We start from the raw sequence: 27,904 nt of genomic DNA, 5'->3' as shown, positions 1-27,904 counted from the left end.
AGAACCAATGTACTGGAGGATCCCAGTAAATGTTTAAGCAGATCCAGTTAAAATGTTTAATTTAATCACTCCAATCAACTCATCTCACAAATGAGCTCGAGATGTTTGCATTTGTATAATATGGTGCAACATCACGGATGCCTCACATTGTGTTTATTTTCTAAGTCATTTACAGTCTCTTGATATTTTGATATTTTCCACCTCTGTGTTCATATCATTCTATTATCCTCCTTCACTATCCTTCTCTTTTCCTCCATGTCTCTTCATATCCCTGCTCTCTCTGGGGCCTGACGCCCCCCCCCTTAATGTTGTGGAGTCGTCTGACACTGTCGGCTCTGTCTATTTTTATCCCACTTCTAAGTGCCTGTTGATTGCAATGGATAAGTTTAGAATGTGACTCTGACTTTTTCCACCGCTAGCAATTTGCCATTTCTTTTTTTATCGCCGTTTTCACCAGGAAAAGTCACACTGGCCTTCATTTGATCTTGTGCTCAAAATGTACACTTTTATTTATTTATTTATTTATTCGATGTGCATCTGCAAGGTCACTGAGAAGACCTGGAACAGGATTGGGGCGTTAAATTTACATTATGTGGACTCTGAACACATAAAAGTTTTCGGTCGTTGGCAGCGATGAGCTGCACCTCTCCCAAAAACCTTGAGCACTTGAAAAGGCAGCGAAGCGCCGCTTTGACCAAGGTGCTTGCTCCAGAACTTTTCTGCTAATGGTCAACACTTCTTCCTCTGAACTGTGCCAGCGAGGCTGCACACTCAGGCCAAGATATAAGAAGCCAATGAAGGAAGGCCAGATGAAAACCACCAGCTCAGTGTGGTTTCTATTTTTTCCCTCTTTATTTAATGAAGGACAACTGAGAAACATACATGCTGTGATGAACTAATACTCTATAGATGAATATAGATGAACTGATGATGATAGAATAGAATAGAATAGAATTCAACTTTATTGTCATTGCACATGTCACCAGTACAGAGCAACGAAATGCAGTTTGCATCCATTCACAAGTGCTGTTAGCAATTAAATATGTATATTACAAATGTACAAATATGTATGTACAAATGTATACAAATACAAATATATATACACAATATAATATATACAGTATACATATAGTACATATATATATATATATATATATATATATAAAAAAAAGATAAATATGGTATATATGGCGGTTGATTATAGTTATGGGTGGTAAGCATTAATTTATAGCCGGGGAATAATTATTTTGTACATGTGATTATATTTGCAGTATTTACAGTATTGCACATTGTGGTTGTGACTGGTTCAGTCCAAGTGTTATGTGTCCATGATGATGATGATGTGCATGAAAATATATCCTCTGCTCTGTATTTATGATTTTGTATCAATGAGTTGAGTTGTTTTTGGTAATGATGGAGCAGCAAACTGGAGAAAAAAATCATACTGCAATTATTTTTGTATAGTTCATAATGGGTACTACTGGTATTTTCACAAATCTGTCAGGAAAAATTTTTTTTACTCGTCTGTAGAGCAAGCTTTTGTGGGCGAATGAATACTGCACTGCAGAATGTCACCATAATGCTGTTTTGTCACGCAATTTATCTTTATCAAATAATTGCAATGTCTTTGGACTTGGTCGTATTGTGTGTATTTGATTATTTGGGGATTGGTTGTGCAGCTGTGCAGATATAGGTCCTGCCTAAAGAACTGAAAAGACAAATGACAAATCCACACTTGTGTGACTCAAAGATGATCCCACTCAACAAACACTCGCTCCCCCTTTAGGCCACCACTCATTTTGATGCTGTGTGACTGTTTCACTTCACTTAGGCCTGTGTCTTTCTGAAAAGGGATTCATTTGTAATGAGCTTTATTTACAAATGCTTCACATTTATTTTATTGGTGAGGAATTAAACGAGTTGTTTTCTCTCCTGCCACTAATTTCCACACTGTATTATCTACACGTAGAAAGTATTTATTACACTTCTTTCTTTAAAAATGTACAAACTGCATTGGAACTCAATGGAAATGCTGCATATTTAAGTTCAAATGGGGCAACTTTCACACAACTGAATTAAAAGGTCAGCAGCATCAACCCACACTACACATCCTACATACTGCTACTGCAGCATATACTGTTATATACGGTATACTGCATATACTACTGAGAAAGCAAAGCAAAACACAAAGATCGGCAACCTACCTTACCTTCTGTGTGTGTTTCTTTCTTTGGGCGACTCAGGCTACAATGGTTATTAAACCTTGAGTGTATTAAAAACAAATCAAGCTGATATTGAATGGAAAACCTTACTTATTTATTCTGACAATACAGTTTGTAAAAACACATTATGGCTTCAACGTATAATTGATTACTATATTAACTCCCTAACCCACTATTTTATTAATCGATAAATTTTTAGCTTCTTAAATGTGAAAATGTTCAGGTTTTCCATAAAACAAAGAAAACATTAAAACAGAATAATTTTTGTTTAAAAAAAAAAAAATGTTTTATGGACAGAACATCTAATGAATTAATCAACAATGTATGAATAAATGATGAAAGTAATCGTCGGTTGCAGCCCTAACACGCTTCACAATATACATTTGGAAATTGTGAATACTACTAATAATACCTAAAGTTATTTTGAATAGATGTTGATGTATGTTCGATAAATTAATTGCAACTTCTTTTTATGCACGTTAATTAAAATATATTCACATAAATCCTAAGTTAAACAAGAAAAAATATCAAAATAATTTGGGGACCCAGAAACAAATCTCTGATGACCTTTATGTACATAGCTACAGGGCTTTGCAATAACTGACAAAAAAAACAAGTATATAATAATGTATATAATTGAATTGTAAGAGAACTTGGTGTGATTCATCCTCTTTTTATCTCCTCTCGCAGTATTGCTGTTTATATCTGTATATGATCCCTGTTTCCATCAGTGTGTGGGGGAGGAGATCTGGGTGGACAGTCGGACTGTGTACATCGGACATAAAGAACCACCTCCGGGAGCTGAGGCCTACATCCCTCAGCGTTTCCCCGACAACCGCATCGTCTCCTCCAAGGTGAGCGAGCCACAGCCCTTGAGTCGGTGCCATAACACCGTTCATCATCGTGCTTGTTCTCTTCCTTTTGTTTTTCGTATTCAGACAACCGTGTGAAATCCCAATTGTGGCCGCATTTTCTCGTGTTTCGAACAAGCTGTTCATCACCATTTGTCCCGTCGGATGAACCACCGTCGTTTTTTTCCTCTCTGCTTTTATGTGCATGATAGTGATGTAGCTGTCACTCTGACCCCACAGTACACCTTCTGGAACTTCATTCCCAAGAACCTGTTTGAGCAGTTCAGAAGAATCGCAAACTTCTACTTCTTGGTCATATTTCTGGTCCAGGTAAGATTTTCTTGGAAATTTGTGTTGAAACAAATAACAGCTGACTGAATTCTGGCAACGTCTGCATTAGTTTCTTCCTCAATTATTATTTGTATGACTATTAAATGTTTGACCTGATGGTTATGAATTCATATTTTCATAGTAGTTTGCAGGGATATTATTATGGTCCTTATGTGCAGTATGTATGCCCAGGGAGATGCATCCTCTGCTAGCCTGGGACTGAAAGATGGAGTACGATCAGTGATAGATTATTACAGGGACATATATCTAAAACATGACATGATCCAGAAAAGAGGTCACCAAGCTTAGGGAGCACAGCACTAAGTAATTATATTAATTCCCCTCTCCTTTGCTTAAAGGGATACTTCACCGATTTGAATGTGGCTTTGTATTGTATATCTGTTTTCCCTTATCCAAATGTGCCCTACTGTGAGTCAAATGACGTGTTTTGCATCACAGTAGGGCAAATTTTGAAAATGGAAAACAGATTTTTTTACAAGTCAGGGAAAAACTGAGGGAGGGAAGCACATTTTCTAAAAAATACTACTGCTATTCTAGCAATACAAAGCCACATTCAAATCGGTGAAGTATCCCTTTAACACCATGCTATGTTCTTAATGTTTTGGTCCATAAAATGTTGAAAAAAAAGGATTCAATTCAATTTTAATGATTACTTTGTGTTATGGAGCGAAGAAACCAACCGAGATGTTCACATTTAAGAAGCAGAGATCAGAGAGCTTGTTATAGTTGTGGGGGAAAAAAAAAAACGATTAGCAAAATAGTTGACGATTCATTTAGTCATCGATCGGTAATGAATTAGTTGATCAATGGCTGCAGCCTTCATGTTATTGCACCAAATTTCAAAGTGTTGTACAAAGAACCGAGTCATTATAGAAGAGGAATAAAATAAAATACCAGTTTAACAAGGCAATCAGAGATGGCAGACTTCACCCCATTCACGCAACGCAACAAGCCTCTGGCGGCCTCTATTGGTCATGTCGGCAAGTGCAAGTGTGGAAGCACAGACAGACAGAGCCACTAAAAACAACACTTCACTCCCACTCCATAGGGTGAAGTAAGAAAATGCAGTGCAGTGTTAAGCCCAATTTATACTCCTGCGTAAAGTGCTCTGCGTAGGCTACGCAGAGTCCTCTGCGTCGACGCAGAACCTGTCGAAGAGCCTCTGCGTCGTCTCCGACTGCACGGAATATTTTTTAAGTGTCCGTCACTCCGTCAAGGGACAACGGAGACGGCAAGAGCTGCAATTGGTCCTCAGGACAGGCCGAGCTAAGCTGCTCTGTGCCGGCTCACAGTGCGCACCGAGCGTCCACAGAGGCGGAGCTCATCCCCGCCGACAACGCCGGCGCCAAACTATAAATACGTCATATCTTAACACACACAGCACATGTTTAGACTCTAAATGGCACATTTCTCGCCTCAAATTACCTTAAAACTGCGTTCCGGGACACAGAAAAGTGACAAAGGGCCACTGTTTCAACAACAACAGTCTTTCTCCCTCGGACGCCATTGCTCACTGTAGCCAAAAGCACAACAACCTTGCGCAGCGACCCCTACTGATCGGGCGGTAAATTGCAGTGCGTGTCCGTCACCACGACGCAGAAGTATAAAGGCTCGAGGCGTCTCCGTGGTGACGCAGACGGATAACGCATTACGCAGTCGGAGAAGTATAATGTGGCCTTTACTGGTCCTTGTGTGTTTTAACAGTAACACGTGAAATACTGCATCCTCTTTATGGGACAAACTTGTCATGACACTGCAGCCGTGTTAGTTCTTTTCACTCCTTGGTTAAAAATATCCCCCTTTGTTGTATTGCTCTCCTTTTGAAGTGCATATGGAATGAATAAAAACAACGACTGATTACTGGGACACTTAATGTTTGTTCGATGGATGCTCGATTCCCTTGTTACAGAAGCTTTTCCCCTGCTGCACTTCCTTACTCAGCGTTGCATTTCTTGGCATCCTCCCTGCCCCCAACCCCCACCCATGCACTGCTCCTCCTCTCCTTTTGCAGCTTATCATCGACACCCCCACCAGTCCGGTCACCAGCGGCCTGCCCCTCTTCTTTGTTATCACCGTCACCGCCATAAAACAGGTAGGACACACACACACACACAAACGTGCTTGTGTTTCCGGGAAATATTGCTTGCATCTCTGCCTTTTCCCACAACTAAAATAATACACACACACCAGTCAGCATTCCTCCCTCAGCTGAAAGGACATGCCATTGAATGTGTCTGGTGATGTGGGAAATATGATAATGAATGGTCTCCTCTGTTAATCACTCTTTTGCCCGAGTATCCCGTGCCCCTGGGAGATGCATCCTCTGCTGGTACTGAAAGATGGTGTACTATCAGTGATAGATGAAGCTGTTCTGGATATGGAGGCCTGAGCATTACAGGGACATAAATCCATGTTCGCTAGAAATCCAGAAAAGAGGTCACTGAGCTCAGGGAGCACAGCGCTAATTAATTACAGAGTATAACTCTCACCTCTTCCCCCTCTCCTTTGCTTAATACCATGCTATGTTCTGGCCCTGAATCTCTGTGCACCATCATCTGTAGTCCCTGTTTGGACCGTGCCAGCAGACGTTTCCTGCCTTAATCTGGTTCTGTCCTCCTCCCGTTTTCTCTCTCAGGGCTATGAGGACTGGCTCAGACACAAAGCAGACTGCTCCGTAAACGAGTGTCTGGTGGACGTGGCGCAGCAGGGGAAGGTGGTGAGGACGCAGAGTCACAAGCTCCGGGTAAGAACGGCCTCATTAAGAGCTGCACGGCACCTGAGGCCACCGAAGTGTCACTACCGTGCTGCTGTGCAGCCCACTTTCTCTATATCTGTCACTCTCTCTGCAGCGTTGTTTCATTTCTGTTGCTCTCTCTTGTCTTTCCTACCAATTAGTGAGTGTGAAGCTGTAGTAGAGAAACAATGGCTGCCCCCCCTGCCACACCCCCAGTCCCCCTCGGGAATGAACCTGACTGATTAATAGATGTATTTCACGAGTATGAATATTCCTGTCATCATCCTCTTAATAGCACATCACTGTTTGGTAGTACGGCTTGTTCAGTTCCTGGATATGATCTATAATCTCTTGGATTTTTTACTGTATCATGCTGCCTTTTTCCATTCTTTTTCAGCAATATTCTGTTGATTACTTTTCATATCGTGCTCCCAACTGCTTCAAATCCTTTGTGGGTTACACGGGATTTAATCACGAGTTGAATATTACAATCTCAGATAACATTGACTGCTCTGTTAAAGTCTTCTGTTGAAACAATTTGACACTGAGCTTTTGCTGAATACACATCGTGTTCCTATTCCTGTTGCATTTCTGACAGCAGAGCTGCTCAGAGCATGTTCATTTGCCTCTTTAAACTGAACTCTGGGACTTAGTAGTATTAAAATGCGCTAACGTGTGTCAGGTGTTGTCGCATCAACTCAAAAAGAAGGTCCTCTTAGAGAAGGGGTCCACATATAGTGGCTCACCATCAACCAGCCCAAGCACTCTAGGGCCAAATATTATTTCTTACCCATTGGTCCTTCAGGTCTGTCTTCATGGAACTATTCATGGATAACTATTCTAGTGTTTATTGAAAGTCTTAAAGGTCACATAGAGTGGTCCTGTTGCACATATATGTCAGTTATGGAGGTCTACTTACATACATTAACTTGTTTTTATGGTCAAAAACCTCCTAGTTGCTGTAAACGAGCCGATAGAAATCTGTCTTTTCTGAGGGTGTTTCCCAGCCGCGAGATTTGAGACTCAACTCTCTCACCCAGAAGACAGAATCTTGTGATTGGCCGGTATATTCAGCACACCCGCTCTCAGAAGCGCAGCTCCCCCCTCTGGAACGGTGGATGCACTGCTACTCATTATCAAAACATTGTTTATGACTTTGACCCGGAGTCGCTCGTGAAACACCTCCACAACGGACGTTATTCTTCTTCTGCGGTTCAATGTACGCAACCGGATGTGCCCGGACTAGTGCCCGGAGCAGGAGGATCTGCTGTTCAGGAGAACCCGCTGTTTATGTAACCGGACCGGGTTTTTTCAGAGATCTCGCTGAACCCGAGATTACAATAAAACACAGCGTTCTCAGCAGTGGCTGAACTGTTTGTTTAGAACCTTCAGAGCTTCGTAAACAAGGTAATGACGCAGATACACACTAAAAAAACAGCGTTAACTGGAACTTCCGGTCGAGGTCCGCTTTAAAGCCTTTCAAAGTCCTCACATCTTCTCATCATCAACGAGCAGAGAGAGAAACCAGCAGTGGTTCGAGAGACCTTTTAACTGAATGAAGAAAGCAAGAGCTGAATGTGTTTCGGTACATTCTGGCCTTGGTCTGGACTCTGTCTTGGTCCCTTAAAGGGACACTGTATAGTATTTATGGGTTTATATAACCCAAAATCCACTTTTTTATACATATTATGTGCTCCTGCATTGTCTAGTCGCTGTATAATAGTTTTTGTTTCGTTTTCGTAGTGTTTCAAAAAGTCTTGTAAAATAACATGACCGCGGGCCGCGGTTGCATAGCCACTGTTAGCAGCGAGACGCCATGTTTCTACCGGAGCCTGTAAGGACAAACGCGAGAGAACAAATCAAGCGTCTCTTTACTTGTAGCGGAAGTCCCGCCTCCTCTCTCTCCGCTTCGTCTGCTACGGCCGCGGTAGCTCCGCCCTCTCCCTCGCCTCACGAACCTCATCTGCTGACACGGAGAAAGACGACGAGGACGACATTTGACCAGCTGCGGATACCGTAGCGCTCAGGGAAGGGAGGGGGTGAGCAGAGGAGCAGTTCTTTGTTGTAAATTTCAGCCTCTCCTCTAGATGGCACTATAAACTACTTATTTCCCCTTTAAAGTCTTCTCAGTGTGGCCTTAAATGAACATCCTGACCTTTGACTCTCTGTTCTGTCGTTTGTTGTCACTACTGAAAAATATAAGGTCGACAGTAAAAGTTAGTGAATTAATTCAAAATGAATAGATCATTTGCAGGAGTGCAACAGGAATGACAAACATGACGATGAATAGTGTTCATTCATATAACTCTAATGTAGCTTCCTTTACCCCAGTCACAGCGGTGGAATGAGATGGAAGGTTGAATGTTGCGATTTCTGTAGAAAAGCCAGAATATTTTTACCTGAGCTCTGCAAAAACAGTCAACACTCTGATATTGTCCCACAGTGAATAAAAAAAAACAGCGGTGTCAGAGACTGTATAATGTCCATGTCTAGCTCAGCGACTCCTCTATAGATGTATCATGTAATTTCACTCTTGTTTCACCGTTGTGTCAAGAAGACGGCGTTTAACGGGTACAGGTTTGAGTGGTTTCTGCTGCGTCTGCTGCTCCTGTCGAGTGTGCGGGGATGTTGTGTGTCGACTAAGCCCAATTTATACTTCTGCGTAAAGCTACGCAGAGACTCTGCGTCGACGTAGAGCCTGTCGAAGAGCCTCTGCGTCGACTCCGACTGCACGAAATATTTTTTAAGTGTCCGTCACTCCGTCAAGGGACAACGGAGACGGCAAGAGCTGCGATTGGTCCTCAGGACAGGCCGAGCTAAGCTGCTCTGTGCCGGCTCACAGTGAGCACCGAGCGTCCACAGACGCGGAGCTGATCCCCGCCGATAACGCCGCTGCCAAACTATAAATGCGTCATATCTTAACACACACTCCACATGTTTAGACTCTAAATGGCCAATTTCTCGCCTCAAATTATCTTAAAACTGCGTTCCGTCACACAGAAAAGTGAGAAACGGCCACTGTTTCAACAACAACAGTCTTTCTCTCTCTTTCTTTCTCGGACGCTATTGCTCACTGTAGCCTGAAGCACAACAACCTTGCGCAGCGACCCCTACTGATCGGGCGAGAAATTGCAGCGCGTGTCCATAACCACGACGCAGAAGTATAAAGGCTCGAGGCGTCTCGGTGGTGACGCAGACGGATAACGCATACGCAGTCGGAGAAGTATAATGTGGCCTTTAGAATGAGGCTTCGATCCAGCTACGCAAACCTTAAAGGTTACATGGTGTTAGCGTGTTACCACGGCAAACGATTCCACTGACGTTCATGGGTCTGCACAGACGTTTTTTTTACATTCAGCATCTCTCCCGTCTATGTTTCCGTCTCTCTGTTGTGTGTCATTTTTTCTCCTTTCTACCCATTCATCCATCTGTCTCTCTATCTTTTGCTGGTTCCAGTGCTGGGGTTTCTCTCTCTTCTGCAGATCAAACAAGAGAGGATTAGAGTGTGCATTGGGAGCAGGAATGACGACGAATATATTAATCATGCAAAATCAGAAGCGCGCGTTTCATGTCTACGGTCACCGTGGAGATGGGATTTATCAGAGCTTAAGCTGCTGCACTCGCATTAGCAGTTACGCAACTTCTTAATCCAAAGAAATGCAGATGTCTGTATGTCTTTCTCTCTCTTTTATTTTTATTTATTTATTTATTTACGTGGGCATGTGATGTGTCTGTGTCCTGCTTTTGTTAGGTCGGGGACATCGTCATAGTGAGGGAGGACGAGATTTTCCCCTGTGACCTCATCCTGCTCTCCTCCAGCCGCATCGATGGCACCTGCTACGTCACAACCACCAGCCTGGACGGGGAGTCCAGTCATAAGGTGCAAAGAGTCGATCATTTTGTTTTTTCACTCGACACCTTTCAGATACCGATAAATAAATAAAATGTTCAACAAGCATGGTCCGTTTAAAAGTCAAAGAAAATGATTTCAGCAGTCATAGATGAGTACATCTCAAGTACAAGTCTCTTGAAATAACATGACAGAATATTGTTGTTTTGTCAATACATGTTTTAGCCATTTTTTTAGGTACAGTGTTTAAAATGTGTTTAAAAATCTTAATTTAGCATCAAAACTAAAAAGATGCTCCATTTGTCCATTTGGGCTATTGTAAAAAAAACAAAAACATGATGGTTTATCATGAGGATTTAAAGATATAAAATATAGTAACATAGAGCTGGACCATGAAGGGCCTCACAGCTAGTAAATACAATTGTAATATAGGATTAAACACAGCATGTTAATGGCCGTTTAATATCCTAATGCTGTGCTTACTCATCTAGAGATGAAATGTTCAGTCATTTATTATTAATGATCATAATTAATGGATAATTAATCAGCAACGTTTGATGAACCATTAATATTTTATGTCCTTTTGTTTGGTTTTTGGACCGTTCAGACAAAAGATGCAATTTGAAGATGTATTTATCAACATAATAATAATCATTATTGTATTTACGTAGCATTTGTTAGTATTAAGTGCTTTCTGGTTAACTAAAAAAATAATTCAGACTGGGAAATCAGCGTAAAATGAAAGATGTAAGATGTGCCCCCTAAAAATAGATTCAATAAAAGTTTTTTACGTTTTTAGACGTTTATATAATAATTACTATGAATTGATTGACAGTGATTTCCAGATTAGTCAAATTGAAAATAATTGTTATTTTGCAGCTTTAAAATGGTACAAATGCACAAGATGTAGTTTCATACATCACGTTCTCCATTTTCGCTTCTTTGATGTTCGTTGATGTCACTTACATGACGACATGCATGGCTGAGCATTGACACACACACACACACACAGTCAGTGTAGGGTAGAGTGCTCCACCATCCCCCTCATAATGTCCTCAGGGTGACCTCCTGCTGTGCTCACCTCCCCAGCATGCTGTCCTCCGCTGACCTGGGGAGTGTGCTCCATCCTGACAGCTCTCCTCCGATTGCTCTCCACGATGGGGAATCAAATGAACCCTGCTCTCATTAGTGGCTGTGGATGACATTTTTTCCACTGTTGTCTTCTTCCTTCCCCTTTTCCTCCTCCTTTGTACCTCAGACCTATTACGCCGTACCAGATACCATGGCCTTTAGAACGGAGCAGGAGGTGAATTCGTTACATGCCACGATTGAATGTGAACAACCGCAGCCTGACCTCTACAAGTGAGTCTGACACACACACACGAACTGATGTGTCTTAGGCCGGGTCCTCACTGGATATGTGTGTAACAAGTCTGTGGTGTTGCAATTCGTTTCTGCACACACGTTAACTGATTATATCAGCCAAAGGTTTGTCCATTTCTTATGCAAGCTGCACACGATTCAAAGGAAAAATAGACATTGAAAATTTACATTTAAAGCTCCCATAGAGTGGCCGTATCGCACATATAAGTGCGTTATGGGTCAAAAACCGCCTAGTTTCTGCAAACGACTTTAAATATGGCTTCTTCTTCTTCTTCTTCTTCTTCTTCTGCGGTTGAATGTACGCAACCGGATCTGCTCGCACTAGTGCCCGGAGCAGGAGGAGCTGCCGTTCAGGAGACGGGATCCTTACGCAACGATTCCAGGCTTTTTCAGATCCCGAGATTACAATAAAACACAGCGTTCTCAGCCGTGGCTGAACTGTTTCTTTCAAAACTTCAGGGCTTCATAAACGAGGTAATAAACGAGGCGCAGATACACACCAAAAAAACAGTGTTAATTGGAACTTTCCATTCTATGGGAGCTTTTAGCAGACGGTTTTATCCAAAGCGACTTGGATAGGAACCCACTAGATAGGAACAGTGGACTGACAGAGGGTGAGAATGCAGAAGTGACATTGTGCAGGGGAAGGGGGTAAGGTAAGTGCTCGGACAGAAGATGCTCTTGGAAGAGCTGGGTCTTGAAGATAGACAGGGACGCCCCCTGTTCTGGTAGCCCTCGGTAGGTCATTCCACCAGCATGGAAGGAGTCTGGATTGTCTTGTGCAGGGTTTTGGCACCGGCAGACGACAATGCCTTGATGAACGGAGTAGTCGAGGGGTAACATCTAAGTATGTGGGAGCCGACCCATGGAGCAATTTGCACGCTAGCACCAGTGATTTGAATTTGATGCGTGTGGCTAACAGCAGCCAGTGGGGTGAAGACCAGACGCTCGTTCTTGACCATCTGTAGTGGTTTCACAACACAGGTCGGGAGGCTTGTTGGAGATGACCACAGCCTCCACTAGCTTGTTGGGTTAGGTACGGTCTGATTTTTCTTATGTTGAATAGTGCAAAGTGGCATGACAGAGGCAACATGATCTGTCAAGAAAGATCGAGTTTCTCGCTATCTTGGAAAGAGCCAGAGATGGGGAGCTGATATTAATGCAGATGTTGTGATCGTTGGCTTAGCTGGGAAGACCAGCAGTTCAGTTTTGGAGAAGTTCAGCTGGAGATGATGGGCTTTGATCCATGCAGATATGTCAGAGAGACAATCTGTGATTCGTGCCGAGACCGCGTGGTCGTCAGGTGGGAATGACGGATGCAGCTGGGTATCATCAACATAGCAGTGATACGAGAAGCCACGTGAGCGGATGAGCTGGCCCAGCGAGGTGGTGTACATGGCAAAGAGGAGAGGCCCCAGCACCGAGCCTTGGGGCCCCCCTGTGGCAAGGCTGTGCGGTGCAGAAGTGTGACCTGGCCAGGACACATTGAATGACAGCTCAGTGAGGTAGCATTCGGAAATGTTATTTTACTGCAGTCTTTTTTTAAAGAAATTACATAAATAAACTCAACAAATTCTGTTGCTGTTTCAAAGTAAAAGCAATGTACCATTTCCGTTGTGTAAAATGTATATTTTTATGATTTTCAAATGCACACTATGTAAAACATAGCAGCAGTTCTGCAGAAGACGCGCTCACAGTGCGGACTTGGCCTTACACACAAACTGCCGTCTTGTACATATCAATCTTCCTTTATTCAGCCGTCCTGATTTAAGTTTGGCTCTAACCTTTTCCAGATTTGTGGGACGCATCAATATTTACAAGGACAGAGAAGAGCCTGTGGCCAGGTAAGTACTTTAAAATAATAACTGTGTTGAAAAAAGTAATATCTTTAGCGGTGTTGTTGAAACAGAACACAGCCAATGATTGTTTATATTCCTGCAGACCACTCGGAGCTGAGAACTTACTCCTCAGAGGAGCCACGCTGAAGAACACACACCACATTTATGGTAATATCACACAGATTCCTGCTGCTTAGCAATGAAACAAAAGGCCGTTGTGGTTTTTTTTTTGTCTCGGTAACCCAGAGGTTTCGCTCTCTCTTCAGCTGTTGCGGTCTTCACAGGCATGGAGACAAAGATGGCACTTAATTACCAGTCTAAATCTCAAAAGCGCTCCGCAGTAGAGAAGTATGATTAATGTTCAGACTCCACTCACTGTGTCGTGTGTAGAGTTCGTTCTTTGTAAAGTGGTTTATTTCCTGAGCTGTGATTGTGACCGTGACTTCACTCTCTCTCTCTGTAGGTCCATGAATGCCTTTCTGATCGTGTATCTCTGCATCTTGATCAGTAAAGCCGTGATCAACACTGTCTTGAAATACGCCTGGCAGTGGTCTCCCGACCGAGATGAGCCCTGGTACAACCACAGAACTGAGCATGAGCGTCAGCGGCACATGGTCTGTACATCAACTTCCACTTTTAAAGAAATAAAAGGGATAGTTCATCCGAAAAATACATTTCACTCATGGAGTAGCGGGCGAGCTTTCTGGTTAGAACGACATTCAAATTTGACTCAAAATAGCGTAATTGACACCATATATTTTGCCTAAATGTTGGGTCTCCTAGCCACACATTGCGTAAAAGGTCTCGCACGAAAAAGCATGAGATGAGATGAGCAAGAATTTGAGATAGCTGCACACAGCTGTGTCCACATGCAACCCAAATTTTGCTCTTCTAGTTCTATGTAAATGTAGGTGTGCAGCAATAGCAATTGCAAAGTCTTGCTGATCTCATCTTGCTCATGCTCTGTGTGTGTGAGACACCTCATATGTGGCTCCTAGTTAGCAGTCGAAAGTGGACGGTTGGGCTAAAACATTGGTTCTCAAAGTGCGGCCCGGGGGCCAATGGCGGCCCGCAGAAACATTTCTGGCGGCCCCCAATGAATTACAGTTGATAGTTTTAATCCAGAAGCTACTAAGCTTGTTAAATGTTTATTGGACATTACTGGATACAGACCAATAAGTGTAAACTGTACAACTGTATTTACTATGTCATCCAATTTTGGATGACATAGTGACACAGTATAGTATGACTTTTTTGTCAAATTTTGGCATTTAAATATTTCCCCAAAAAATTGTCACATTTTGGACGACATAGTATAGTATGACGTTTTTGTCAAATTTTGGACCAAATTTTTTTTTGAAAAAAAATGTCAAATTTGGGACGGCATTTTTGTCATTTTTGTCAAATTTTGGACCAAATTTTTTTTTGGATTTTTTTTTTCAAATTTGCGACGACATTGTATTGTACAACGTTTTTCTCAAATGTTGTACAATGTAGTATAGTATGTTGGTTTTGTCAAATTTTGGACGCCATAGTTATTACAAATGGGATTTCTTTCAGTTTTTTTTCTTTTTTTTCACTTTGGCGGCCCTCAGTCCAATGTTGGGTTCCTAAATTGGCCCTCAGGTATCAAAACTTTGAGAACCCCTGGGCTAAAACATGATATCAATGTTGAGGCTCTCAGACACTTGGATGACTCCATAGGAGTGGATTCAAACATTTCACCCTTCCACGGGGGTCGTGGTGGTGACTACACAATGATTGAAATTTGTTTTTTTTTTTATGGTGAACCATCCCTTTCATGACAGTTTTCAAATGTCCAACCTATTCACACACATATTCTTTTTCTTCCTCTGACCTCCAGGTCATCCGAGCTTTCACCGATTTCCTCGCCTTCATGGTCTTATTTAATTACATCATCCCAGTGTCCATGTATGTGACAGTGGAGATGCAGAAATTCCTCGGCTCCTATTTCATCACCTGGGACGAGGAGATGTTTGACGAAGAGCTGGGCGAGGGAGCTCAGGTCAACACGTCCGACTTGAACGAAGAGCTGGGACAGGTGCGTGGACACACATCCGTGCACGCGTTAACAAAATGCGCACTTTGCGTAGCCGTGCCCTCACTTGTCCTCCCTCCCTCCCTCTCAGGTGGAGTATGTGTTCACTGATAAGACTGGCACTCTGACTGAGAACAACATGGAGTTTATTGAATGCTGTGTTGACGGGAACGTCTACGTCCCGCATGTTATCTGCAACGGGCAAATCCTCAGCGCTGCTTCCAGTATAGACATGATCGATTCCTCACCCGGAGGATACAGGAGAGTAAGTAGGTTTGTCTGTAAAGCAGGGGTTCTCAAAGTTGTGATACCTGAGGGCCAATTTAGGAAGCCAACATTGGACTGAGGGCCGCCAAAGGGAAAAAACTGAAAGAAATCCCATTTGTAATAACTATGGTGTCCAAAATTTGACAAAACCGACATACTATACTACGTTGTCCAAAATGTGACAATTTTTTTGAAAAACTATTTTTGGTCCAAAATTTGACAAAAACGTCATACTATACTGTCTTTCAAAATTTTACAATTTTGGGGCGGAAAAGTTTTTGGTCCAAAATTTGACAAATACGTTGTACAATACTATGTCGTCCCAAATTTCAAAAAAAATTTCAAAAAAAAATTGGTCCAAAATTTGACAAAAACGTCATACTATACTATGTCTTTCAAAATTTTACAAATTTTGGGGGAAAATTTTTTTGGTCCAAAATTTGACAAAAACGTTGTACAACGTCGTCCCAAATTTGACATTAAAAAAAAAAAAAATTGGTCCAAAATTTGACAAAAATGACATATGCTGTCCCAAATTTGACAATTTTTTTCCAAATAAATTTGGTCCAAAATTTGACAAATACGTCATACTATACTATGTCGTTCAAAATGTTACAGTTTTTGGGGAAAAAATGTAAATGCCAAAATTTGACAAAAAAGTCATACTATACTGTGTCACTTTGTCATCCAAAATTTGATGACATAGTAAATACAGTTGTACAGTTAACACTTATTGGTCTGTATCCAGTAATGTCCAATAAACATTTAATAAGCTTAGTAGCTCCTGGATTAAAACTATCAACTGTAATTCATTGCGGGCCGCCAGAAATGTTTCTGCGGGCCGCCATTGGCCCCCGGGCCGCACTTTGAGAACCAATGCTGTAAAGAATATATCCTGAATTCAAACCTGGCCACTGATCTAAGACATTTTCAGACAGATTTACAAGTATTTATTTTGCTGTCATTTTGCTTTTCAACTATTTCTTTCTAACCTCTGAGAAGGAAAAAGTCCAGTCATGCACAGGAAAGTGATGACCTATGCATTCATTCATCATCTACTGCTTTATCCTCCACTTGAGGGTGGTGGGGCTGCTGGTGCCAATCCCAGTTGACATAGGGGTACACCCTTTCACTCACACACTCACCAGTTTAGAGTGTTCATTTAACCTGAGCATGTTTTTGGATTTGTGGGAGGAAACTGGAGAACCCATAGAAACCCCCCCCCCCCCCCCCACACACACACACACACGCACACAGGGAGTACATGCAAACGCCACACAGAAAGGCCAGGATCATGAACCAGCAACCTACCTGCTCTGTGTATCTTAACTGTTGTTTAGATACAATATAAGACACTTTGTGCAGTCAGCATGACCAGCAGTAACCACCACAGATGACAAAATAAAAATTATTGGATATATACGCTATATGCTTTACTACTTTGGCCTATAGCTCAGAAATGACAAGAAATCTGGGGAAAGGGGAAAACTTAGACCTGTTTCTTACCTGAAGGAAAGTCACGTACTGGTCTGTGTGTCTGTAGGAACACGAGGATCTGTTTTTCCGGGCTCTGTGTCTTTGTCACACGGTCCAGGTGAAGGAGGAAGAGACAGTGGACGGCATCAAGAGAGGCATCCATCAGGGTCGACCCACATCCTTCTACATCTCTTCCTCACCTGATGAAGTGGCTTTAGTGGAAGGAATGAAGAGGTGAACACACTGAAACAGTCCAGTAATGTCAGGTTGAGGCCAGGAGAGTGATTTAGCTTAAAAGTAAATAATATGGATGAACATATAGAAAAGCTCCACACAGTTAAAGAAATACAGACATCGCCATTAAAGCTGATTTCTAGTATTGAAGGAAGCCTGAGTTCACATGCAGCACCTAAAAATGCATGACAAATGGACTGAAAAAAGGTAATGTAATTTATTTTTAATTATTTTTTTATCAGATTAATTTGGTCTTCTTATGTAATAGTGATGAGATTAATCTATATAGACCACATACTTCAATCTTAAGAGGTCTATATAGATTAACCTCATCATCAAAGCGCTGATGCTTCCATTTTCTGCCATTTTTAACAAATTACAGACATTTTACATAAAGCAGACAAAAACAAAAAAAGACAATAAAAATATAATCGAAATTCTTATACACCTTCAATTAGATAAAGGTCCAGGAATATTAATACAGACAGCAAACAGGCACCACAGACAAAGGTCACTGTAAATGATCCTTAGAACCCATTAGTGCATTTTTAATGTCTTTTAAACAGGCAGAATGAGAGGTGTGATAAGAGATTTCTATGCTAGAAAAGTCTGACCCACCAAAAGAGTAGTGAAGAAAATAATATTTCTTTCTTTAGCATTATAAAGGGTTAGGGTACAAGGGCATGCTTTTGTTTTTCTCTCTAGGTTTTTTTTTTAGCTCATGTTGCATCCCTCATTACAAAATCCAGACTCTAATTAGAAGCTATAAAAATATAAACTTTATTTCACTTCTCAAATATCACTGTATTTGTCTATATTTAACTTTTTTTTTTTTTTTTTTTAATTCAAAGTACCAATGATTTATAAAGGAAAATCATGAAAATTTACAGGGCTGTATTATTCTTAACCGCACTGTGCAGTTTTTATTCTACTGATTTATTACTCACGCTGGTTTTGCTTGGTCGTATTGATCTTTCCTTACCAATTGATTTTTTTTTTCTGTCACTCCTGTTGCCAGGCTGGGTTACACCTATCTGAGACTGAAAGACAACTACATGGAGATCCTCAACAAAGACGATGAAATTGAAAGGTTGGTTTTGCTAACAGTCCATCGTGGTTCACCACAGGAAATAAAAATGGAAGTCAGTCGTGGGCAGTTCAGCTTTATACATCAGCAGCCTGGAGGGATTGAGTTCTTTAAAAACTGCAGCCACAAAAGAGTTGCGTTGTTGTTGTTGTTTTTTCCAGAAACTGCTCAGTCAGATCAAAATGCTCCGAGATTCCATTAGAGCATTGGTTCTCAAAGTGCGGCCCGGGGGCCAATGGCGGCCCGCAGAAACATTTCTGGCGGCCCCGCAATGAATTACAGTTGATAGTTTTAATCCAGGAGCTACTAAGCTTGTTAAATGTTTATTGGACATTACTGGATACAGACCAATAAGTGTAAACAAAAATACTGGGTATTTACCTGGTTTCTATATGGTGAATTTTAGTGTATTATTGGGTTATAAGCTGGTAATAAGCAGGTAGCTACAGCCCCCAATTACTAGCTATTAACCCAGTAAATATATGGTAACAGAAATGTGTTACATGGTATTAACCTGTAATTAGAAGGTAAGAACAATGGCCAAAATACTGGGTAATTACCCAGTAAATTATAAAGTACATTAAATTACATTATATTAACGCTTAACTGTAGAACTGCAATCTGGTCATTAACATTATTACAAATGGGATTTCTTTCTGTTTTTCTCAATGCTAGATTGAAATGTTGGATTTCAGTGTCACATTTTCAGCTAGTACTGTGCTGCAAATGCCCTAATGACAAACAAACAACCAGAACAAAATAACTAATAATAACACAAGGCTCAGTTAAGAACAGATTGGGGGATGACCAGAAACTTCCAACTTGTTATTGGCTGTAAAATAGAACCCTCTCATTGCTAATGCCAGCTCTCCATCAGATTTCAGCTGCTCCATGTGTTGAACTTTGACTCTGTCAGAAGGCGAATGAGCGTCATCGTCAAATCCAGTTCAGGTAAGATGTCGAACAGAAGTTGATAAATCCACTGTTGGACACTGCAAGAGTTTGTTTTTCATTGTTTTTGTGTGTTTGTGGACTCTCAGGAGAATACCTGCTCTTCTGTAAGGGTGCAGATTCGTCGATTTTTCCTCGGGTGGTGTCTGGGAAGGTGGAACAAGTAAAAGCGCGAGTAGAGCAGAATGCTGTGGTAAGTATGAAGATCATCAGGCCAGTTTGGGCAGAAACATAATTCAGTGATATTTTTGCCTGTTAAATGGTTGTATCATCGCGGTTTTTACCTCATGAAATGTATAGAAATACATTTAGCCATATTTTACAGCTGGATAATTTGGGGGGATACTGATTTGCTTTGCAAACATATGTTTCATCATGTAATATTATCTATAATATGATACAACAGTGAAAAAAGAAAATGGTCGGTTAAAATTATTGTTATGTATTCTATTTCACAATTTCATGAAGTTAATGTTCATTCGCATTAAAATGTTCATCCTATGAATATATATGAAATGATAATTTGAAAGAGGTGATTTTTTGTACCAAAAGATACGTATAGATATGTATATTTATATTTATTTTTAATGCAAGGACAACAAATGAAGAATGTTAATTACTATTATTTAAACCAATAACTGTGAACACTGGGTCAGACCTTATACATAGCATACATTCTAAATTGTTAAGCACTTTGTTTAGAAAGACACAAACAAACAACAAAGCTCGACTCAATAAAATGTCTTCAAGAACATCATTGTCATCATATTATTTAACTACTCCGTTAATGATTTGTTAATTGCATTTCAAATAGCGAAAAAAAACAATAAATGGTTCAAGTTCTGTTTTTTGTTGTTGTTGTTTTTGTATATAAAATGTCCCTGATTCAAGAAAATAGGTTTTTGTTTGTTCAAACTCATGTCTCTCTACACTGTGACACCAGGAGGGGCTGCGGACTCTGTGCGTCGCCTATCGGAAGCTGTCAGAGTCGGAATATGAAGAGGCTTGTCATCACCTGACTGAAGCCAAGCTGGCCCTGCAGGACAGGGAGCAGAGGCTGGCGCAGGCCTACGAGATCATCGAGAGGGACTTTGTGCTTTTGGGCGCCACAGCAGTGGAGGACAGGTCGGTCACTGTAAATAATAGAAAGACTGAGTTGTGAAGTCATTTTCAAAATATTTTCATGATTTTCATTAGTTCATGGTTCATTTGTACAGGGAAAGATCAAGGATGTTTCAATTGTCAAATAGCATGTAGCCTACATGATAAATGAAGGTACCAGTACTCAGGTCTCAGTGTGCTACATATACCCTAGAATTTGTTTGATTAAAATAAGCTCTGAAAAAATCAATAAAAACATACTCAGATACAAAAGACGAAAGGTTAGCAGCATAAAATTGTGCAAGTATAGCAGTAAAGTGCAAGTCAGGTCAGCAATGGACACAAGTGACGTGGACATAAAGTGCATTTGTGCAGTTAGTCAGTGCATAGAAATGTAATGAATAATAATAATAATAATAATAATCAGGAGGAATCTAGCAGTTCATCAGGCATCCGGTTAGAAGGTGTTCTTCAGCCTATTTGTTGTTGCCTGGATTCTACGCAACCTCCTTTCAGAAGGAAGGTGGGTAAACAGTCCATGTGCTAAGCTAGGATTTTTTTTAGAGAATAAAGAATGAAAAGAATTCTGAGGCTTTTTCAAGGACCATTATGGTGACTAATGAAGTAAGGGCAAGTAACTAAAAATGGAAACTGAAAAAACTGAAAAACCTAAATTAATTATGCCAATCCTGTAACATTGTTTTTTTGTTGTTATTCCTTTTTTAATCTAATTGTTTGGTTATGGCTGGGACTGTGTGTACTTACCTCACTAAAGTCAAGGCATTTCAATTATAGAGGGTGCCCCTCATCTGGTGCGGGCCTTTTTTTTCTGCACACCGCCCCCTGCTGACTGTGCTCTTCTCCCTCTCCTGCATTGTGCGCTGCTGTAAGCGGGCTCTCCGTATCCAACGCAGAATGTATAATTTCTCTCTGCGCAGTTTTATCCACACATCCATATATGACACATACATAATGATCTTTATGACGAGGATCGAGTACAGTCACGATGAAATACAGGTGATCCGAGTAGATCTTAGTAAAATCCACGGGGCGTAAAAGTGGTCAAGAGCATCGGGCAAGGTGGGGTCGGTGGGGCATTCTTTTTGCTATAGTTGGTAACACACTTTATGCCCTTCCACGTGCTACAATGTTTTTGTTATCTGAGAAGGTAAAGAATCACTATTGATACAGACTGATTGACAGTTTAACCCCCCAATAGATTAACTGGTGATGAGAATTGAGAACAGTGACCGTGCATTGATAGGTTGTCACCAGTTAGTAATTGATGGATACTTTAACCTATGCGTCAAGAGGCTGAATCTCTGATTGACTAATTGATGTTACAGGCTCCAGGAGAAAGCTGCAGATACCATCGAGTCCCTGCACAAGGCTGGCATGAAAGTCTGGGTCCTGACGGGAGACAAGATGGAGACGGCGGCAGCTACCTGCTATGCTAGCAAACTGTTCCGAAGAAGCACACAGATCCTGGAGCTGACCAAGAAGCGCACAGAGGAGCAGAGCCTCCATGATGTCCTGTTCGAACTAAACAGGACTGTTCTCAGACAACGCTCCATTTCCGGGTATGAGACCTTTCTCTTGTAAATCTGCAGCGTTTATGCCGCCACATAGTCAATGCTGTGAATCCAAAATTACCACGCAGTCACAATTAGGGCTACAGCGATTACTCGAGTGGTTCGAGTAACTCCATTATAAAAAATTCCTTGAGGCAAAAACTCTGCCTCGAGTATTCGTTGAATTCCTATCTCGCACGGCCCGTGCACTGCACATCCAGATTTCATGGGGGAGACGGAGAGTCAGGGCCGGCCCAAGCCTCCATGGGGGCCAATAATAATGATTATTGATCATTCACACACCTACTATACTAAAGGTATTCTACTTATTCTACTCCGTCACGAATACGGAATACACTTTTTGTTGCATGGAAGCAGACACCAGATTTGCAAACTTACAGAAAAATCTTTCAATTAATATTTGGCAAACTCAGCAACTCCCCCTACTGGCGACACAGAGAATCAATACATAAAACCAAAGGGTTTATAACTAAAATATTAAGATATTAAGGTCTGAAAATCTAAAAATGTGCCCAATCTTGGGGTAAAATGGGGAGAAAAATTCTAAATAAACTACAGAAATTCAAACTTTTCTTCTTCTTTTTTTTGAGTTAGTTGCTCTTGGGGGCCCTGTAGTGTTCACGGGGCCCTAAGCAGTGGCTTAGTTCACTTATGCCTTGGGCCGGCCCTGTGGAGAGTGAAACAGCCTGTAAAAGGCAGAAAATGTCCGTAGTTGTGGGACCATTTCACACTTAAACAAGAAGCCAACATGGTGCAGTGTAACCACTGTAAACTACAACTGGCGCACCACAGCAGCACGTCCTCAAGGATTCAGCATCTGAGCTAGAAGCATCCAGTTGCTAATGCTTCGGCTAACGTAAACATTGAACGTCAGCTGATTTAATGTAGCTTACTAGGGCTGCAGCTATCGAATATTTTTGTAATTGAGTATTTTACTGATTATTCGTTGATGAATAGAGTAATCAGATTATTATTATTTTTTTTTTTTAATAAATAATAATTTTGTGTTCTCGATTAATCGAAAAATAATTGGTCGAATACTCGATTACAAAAATATTGGATAGCTGCAGCCCTAGTGACAATCCACATAATTTACTCTTAAATATGACTAAATTATAAAAAGCTGTCTGATCTGTGACATGTTCCTCCAGGTTGTCCGTAGACTGCCTGGACTTCGGTCTGATCATCGACGGAGCCACGCTGTCGGCTGTGTTAAAGCCAAACCAGGAGGCCGCTGGCCACGGCAACTACAGAGAGATCTTCCTGGAGATCTGTCGCAACTGCAGTGCTGTGCTTTGCTGTCGCATGGCGCCGCTGCAGAAAGCACAGGTGACGCACAGCGCCGTTGCGTTTTCCCTAATGTTCTCCAGTCAGCTTCCTACATGACACACAGCAGTGGCGATGACTTGAATTATTTTATTTTTGTTTTCCACAGATTGTGAAGCTGATTAAAGCTTCGAAGGAGCACCCCATAACCCTTGCCATCGGCGATGGAGCAAATGATGTCAGCATGATCTTGGAAGCACACGTGGGCATTGGTGAGCTCATTTCACTAAAAACACAGCCCCTAATACAACTTTGAACAGATTTGTACTGCAGATTATTTGTTTATAACATTTTGTTACCAATGATATTTGGAAAGGTGGTTGCAACCATTATGGTTGCAGATCACCTTTGATTTTCCACTTGCAAAACCTCAATATGGCACTGGTCAAATGGCAAATCCTATGATATTGGCTCCTACCTAATCCAGCCTAATTTGTTCCCTCAGGCATCATGGGTAAAGAAGGCCGACAGGCAGCGAGGAACAGTGACTACGCCATCCCGAAGTTTAAACACCTGAAAAAGATCTTGCTCGTTCACGGCCACTACTACTACATTCGAATCGCTGAGCTTGTTCAGTACTTCTTCTACAAGGTACTACACTTGCTTTGTGTACACACACATTTTAATCACTTTATCGTAATTCCCAGTGAAACACTGAGTTACAAAGAACCAGATTTTGCAGCTACTCTGACAGATTACCAGATTCACGAATCCCCGGTGCAACATTCTCTCCTGGATTAATGGGCAGGATGGTCAGTGTGGGCGGCTTCCACAGAAATCAGTGCCCGGATTCCTTTTTTTTTTTTACCTACTTGGCAAGCCGGCTCTTTGCGGCCCACTCAGTGAGCTTATAGCACAAGCTCTGCATCAATGGAAATGTGTAGAGAGTGGCATTTTTAGATTCTTCAAATCTCTCACATGTATTATATCATAAGCTCAAGCTCATCATTGTCTCTTCATGTTGTTGTTTTTTTCCAGAATGTATGCTTCATCTTTCCTCAGTTCCTGTATCAGTTCTTCTGTGGGTTCTCCCAACAGGTCAGTGGTTACAGTATTATCTGTAATATGTACATGTTGTATATCACATTATTTAAATACATTTTCTCAATAAAACAGTAGAATTGGGTTTACTTTCAATTTATGTTAGTCAACAATGAATTAGATAATCATCTGTAATGCAAAAGGTTTCGAATTGTTTAAAGCAGACCTAGACCGGAAGTTCCAATTAACGCTGTTTTTTAGTGTGTATCTGCGTCATTACCTTGTTTATGAAGCCCTGAAGGTTCTAAGCAAACAGTTCAGCCACTGCTGAGAACGCTGTGTTTTATTGTAATCTCGGGCTCAGCGAGATCTCTGAAAAACCCGCTCCGGTTACGTAAACAGCGATTCTCCTGAACAGCAGATCCTCCTGCTCCGGGCACTAGTCCGGGCACATCCGGTTGCGTACATTGAACCGCAGAAGAAGAATAACGTCCGTTGTGGAGGTGTTTCACGAGCGACAGTGTCTTCTGACTCTGGGTCAAAGGTCGTCAAAGGGACTGCGGCGGGGAGTCGTGAAGAAGCTATTTTTAAACACTGTTAAAACAATGTTTTGATAACGAGGAGCAGTGCATCCACCGTTCCAGAGGGGGGAGCTGCGCTTCTGAGAGCTGGTGGGCTAATTACGTCACTTCCAGGTATTGGCCAATCACATGAGAGTTGGGAAGGCTCTACGCTGGCTGGCCAATCACAACACACTCTGTCTCCTGGGTGTGAGATTTATGTCTGAAATATCGCGGCTCAGCACAGCGTCAGAAAAGACAGATTTCTATCGGCTCGTTTACAGCAACTAGGAGGTTTTTGACCATAAAAACAAGTTAATGTATGTAAGTAGACCTCCATAACTAACATATATGTGCAACAGGACCACTCTATGTGACCTTTAAATGATGTAAACATTTGGATTTGGGTCAAGTCTAGAATCCTTGGCTGGGCTAGCCTATCAGAGCTCTAAGGAATAAACCTGATTGACTCTTTAATCTATCTTAGTTAAATTCTAGGGTGAGTTATTTTCATGACAGTGCCTGAACACAACACAACACTACACTATTATGTTTTACACTGTACAAACTAATATCATATTAGCTTGAATAATAATGGAGAATGCAGTTGTTTTGAGCTTGGTTTGGGTTTGAACACACAAATCCAAATGCCTGTTGGCTAAAGATCTGGCTCGGTTAGGTTTCTCTCTGGCTTGGACGTGCGTGACGTCATCTTTACGTGACTCTCGATTGTTAAAATGAGTCTCTAAAGCAGGGGTTCTCAAAGTTTTAATACCTGAGGGCCAATTTAGGTACCCAACATTGGACTGAGGGCCGCCAAAGGAAAAAGAGGGAAAAAAACCCACAAATAAATCCCATTTGTAATAATTTTAATGACCAGATTGCTGTTCTACAGTTAACACGTATTGGTCTGTATCCAGTAATGTCCAATAAACATTTAACAAGTTTAGTAGCTCCTGGATTAAAACTATAATCTGTAATTCATTGCGGGCCGCCAGAAATGTTTCTGCGGGCCGCCATTGGCCCCCGGGCCGCACTTTGAGAACCATTGCTCTAAAGTAACGCTAAACTTAAACGGGAACATAGATACGGTCCCGTAAACGGTGCCTGGACTCCAGTGCCACGGCACGTAAACATAAAGTCACACGTTAACATGCCCAGCACTATTACTACTGTAAACATATTTGCCTAAAGACCAGAAGCACAAGCTCACTCTGCAAATGTTAGGACTCCAAAAGACAGCCATGTAAGCTGTTAAAATAATGAACCTCGTTGCTGCCTCAAGTGGCCAAAAAGTCAAAATGATGAATGCTGTCTATTTTGTCTTTGTCCCTCGGCAGCCACTGTATGACACCGCCTACTTGACTTTGTACAACATCAGCTTCACCTCCCTCCCGATCCTCCTCTACAGCCTGGTTGAGCAGCATGTCACAATGGAGACACTCAAGAGAGAGCCCTCCTTGTACAGGTAAAGCCCAATTTATACTCCTGCGTAAAGTGCCCTGCGTAGGCTACGCAGAGTCCTCTGCGTCGACGCAGAAGCTGTCGAAGAGCCTCTGCGTCGTCTCCGTGTGCGCAGAATATTTTTTAAGTGTCCGTCACTCCGTCAAGGGACAACGGAGACGGCAAGAGCTGCGATTGGTCCTCAGGACAGGCCGAGCGAAGCTGCTCTGTGCCGGCTCACAGTGAGCGGCGAGCGTCCACAGAGGGCGGAGCTGAACACCGCCGACTTCATCGCTGCCGAACTATAAATACGTCATATCTTAACACACACGGCACATGTTTAGTCTCTAAATGGCCAATTTCTCGCCTCAAATTATCTTAAAACTGCGTTCCGGGACACAGAAAAGTGACAAACGGCCGCTGTTTCAACAACAACAGTCTTTCTCCCTCGGACGCCATTGCTCACTGTAGCCAAAAGCACAACAACCTTGCGCAGCGACCCCTACTGATCGGGCGGGAAATTGCAGCGCCTATCCGTCACCACGACGCAGAAGTATAAAGGCTCGAGTGGTCTACGTGGTGACGCAGACGGATAACGCATTACGCGGTCGGAGAAGTATAATGTGGCCTTAAGGTCCAAGGAAGGAAAGAAACAAAGCCTGACTTAACAATTCAAAAACGACTGTTCCTTCCTTGTCCTTTCCTTCTCAGGGACATAACCAAGAACTCCCTCCTCCGCTGGCCCGTCTTCTTGTACTGGACGTGCCTGGGTGTGTTCGATGCCGTTGTCTTCTTCTTTGGTGCCTACTTCCTGTTTGACAACACCACCTTCACCAGCAATGGCCAGGTGAGACCGTGTTTGTGACGAGCGAGAGCCGTCGGTTTGCGTAAAATAAAAAGAAGTGCGGGGCGTCGGTTAATGTGATCTATATGAAAACTAAAGGAAGTGCAGCCTTAAGAACGTTCATCCATCCCCCATTGGATTCTCATGAAAAGTGAATGAAGTGTTTTACGGGATGACTGATTACGTGTAACTGTAAGGTTTCTGCACAGGTTTCCCTGTAGGTCAACATTGGATCTCCATTCATATCTACAGCGCAATAGCATCTTTCTCTCTGTATCGTTGATTTGTATCACGTCAACTGTTTTTCAATTGCCTTTGGTCTTGTTTTTTAAGTTGAAACATCCTGAAATTCATTTTTACCCTTTGTCCTGATTCTTTTTCTCTTTTCTTCCCCTCTCCTCTCCCTCTCTGCTTCCTCTCTCTTTATTTTGCTTCTCCTCTTCTTTTTTTCTTCGTCTTCTTCTTCTTCTTTCGTCCCCAGCTTATGACCACCAACACACAGATGGTAAGCCTGTCTCCCTCCCTGTCAGCGCTCTCTCTGTCCTTCATGCTCTTTTAGTTCCCCGTCGTGCCGCTTAATCTTTCAGTTTTGACCGTTTCATCCATTTTCGTCCCCCCTCTCTCTTCGCGTCGTCCATGCGCTTCCATTTGAATGTGTAGTTTCTCTAGTCCTCCATTATTCCCCCCTAATCTCTGTAGATTAAGCCCTGAATCCTGCACTGTACCTGATCTTAACAACCCCCACTGACATAGC

General features: G+C 41.9%; 1 protein-coding gene across 1 annotated transcript in view; it reads left to right on the top strand.

Moving 5' to 3' along the window:
• The window catches only part of LOC310927976 (phospholipid-transporting ATPase IH-like), a 49,137-nt gene that overhangs the window by 14,223 nt on the left and 7,010 nt on the right, over window positions 1–27,904 (top strand). The window contains exons 2-26 of the mRNA XM_083890433.1: window positions 2,954–3,076; window positions 3,314–3,403; window positions 5,436–5,516; window positions 6,060–6,167; window positions 9,910–10,038; window positions 11,267–11,370; window positions 13,185–13,235; window positions 13,333–13,397; window positions 13,496–13,577; window positions 13,693–13,843; window positions 15,094–15,291; window positions 15,380–15,553; window positions 17,099–17,265; window positions 18,284–18,355; window positions 19,230–19,303; window positions 19,393–19,496; window positions 20,247–20,428; window positions 21,751–21,984; window positions 23,148–23,325; window positions 23,432–23,534; window positions 23,768–23,913; window positions 24,301–24,360; window positions 26,204–26,331; window positions 27,018–27,153; window positions 27,632–27,655. Coding sequence (XP_083746559.1) covers window positions 2,954–3,076; window positions 3,314–3,403; window positions 5,436–5,516; window positions 6,060–6,167; window positions 9,910–10,038; window positions 11,267–11,370; window positions 13,185–13,235; window positions 13,333–13,397; window positions 13,496–13,577; window positions 13,693–13,843; window positions 15,094–15,291; window positions 15,380–15,553; window positions 17,099–17,265; window positions 18,284–18,355; window positions 19,230–19,303; window positions 19,393–19,496; window positions 20,247–20,428; window positions 21,751–21,984; window positions 23,148–23,325; window positions 23,432–23,534; window positions 23,768–23,913; window positions 24,301–24,360; window positions 26,204–26,331; window positions 27,018–27,153; window positions 27,632–27,655 — 2,964 coding nt within the window. The remainder of the gene's footprint in view (window positions 1–2,953; window positions 3,077–3,313; window positions 3,404–5,435; window positions 5,517–6,059; window positions 6,168–9,909; window positions 10,039–11,266; window positions 11,371–13,184; window positions 13,236–13,332; window positions 13,398–13,495; window positions 13,578–13,692; window positions 13,844–15,093; window positions 15,292–15,379; window positions 15,554–17,098; window positions 17,266–18,283; window positions 18,356–19,229; window positions 19,304–19,392; window positions 19,497–20,246; window positions 20,429–21,750; window positions 21,985–23,147; window positions 23,326–23,431; window positions 23,535–23,767; window positions 23,914–24,300; window positions 24,361–26,203; window positions 26,332–27,017; window positions 27,154–27,631; window positions 27,656–27,904) is intronic.

Source organism: Microchirus variegatus (genome assembly GCF_963457635.1).
Source record: "Microchirus variegatus genome assembly, chromosome: 5".
NCBI classification, from domain to species: Eukaryota; Metazoa; Chordata; class Actinopteri; order Pleuronectiformes; family Soleidae; genus Microchirus; species Microchirus variegatus.
The sequence above is the reverse complement of the archived record's forward strand: the minus strand, read 5'-3'. Positions and strand labels throughout refer to the sequence as shown.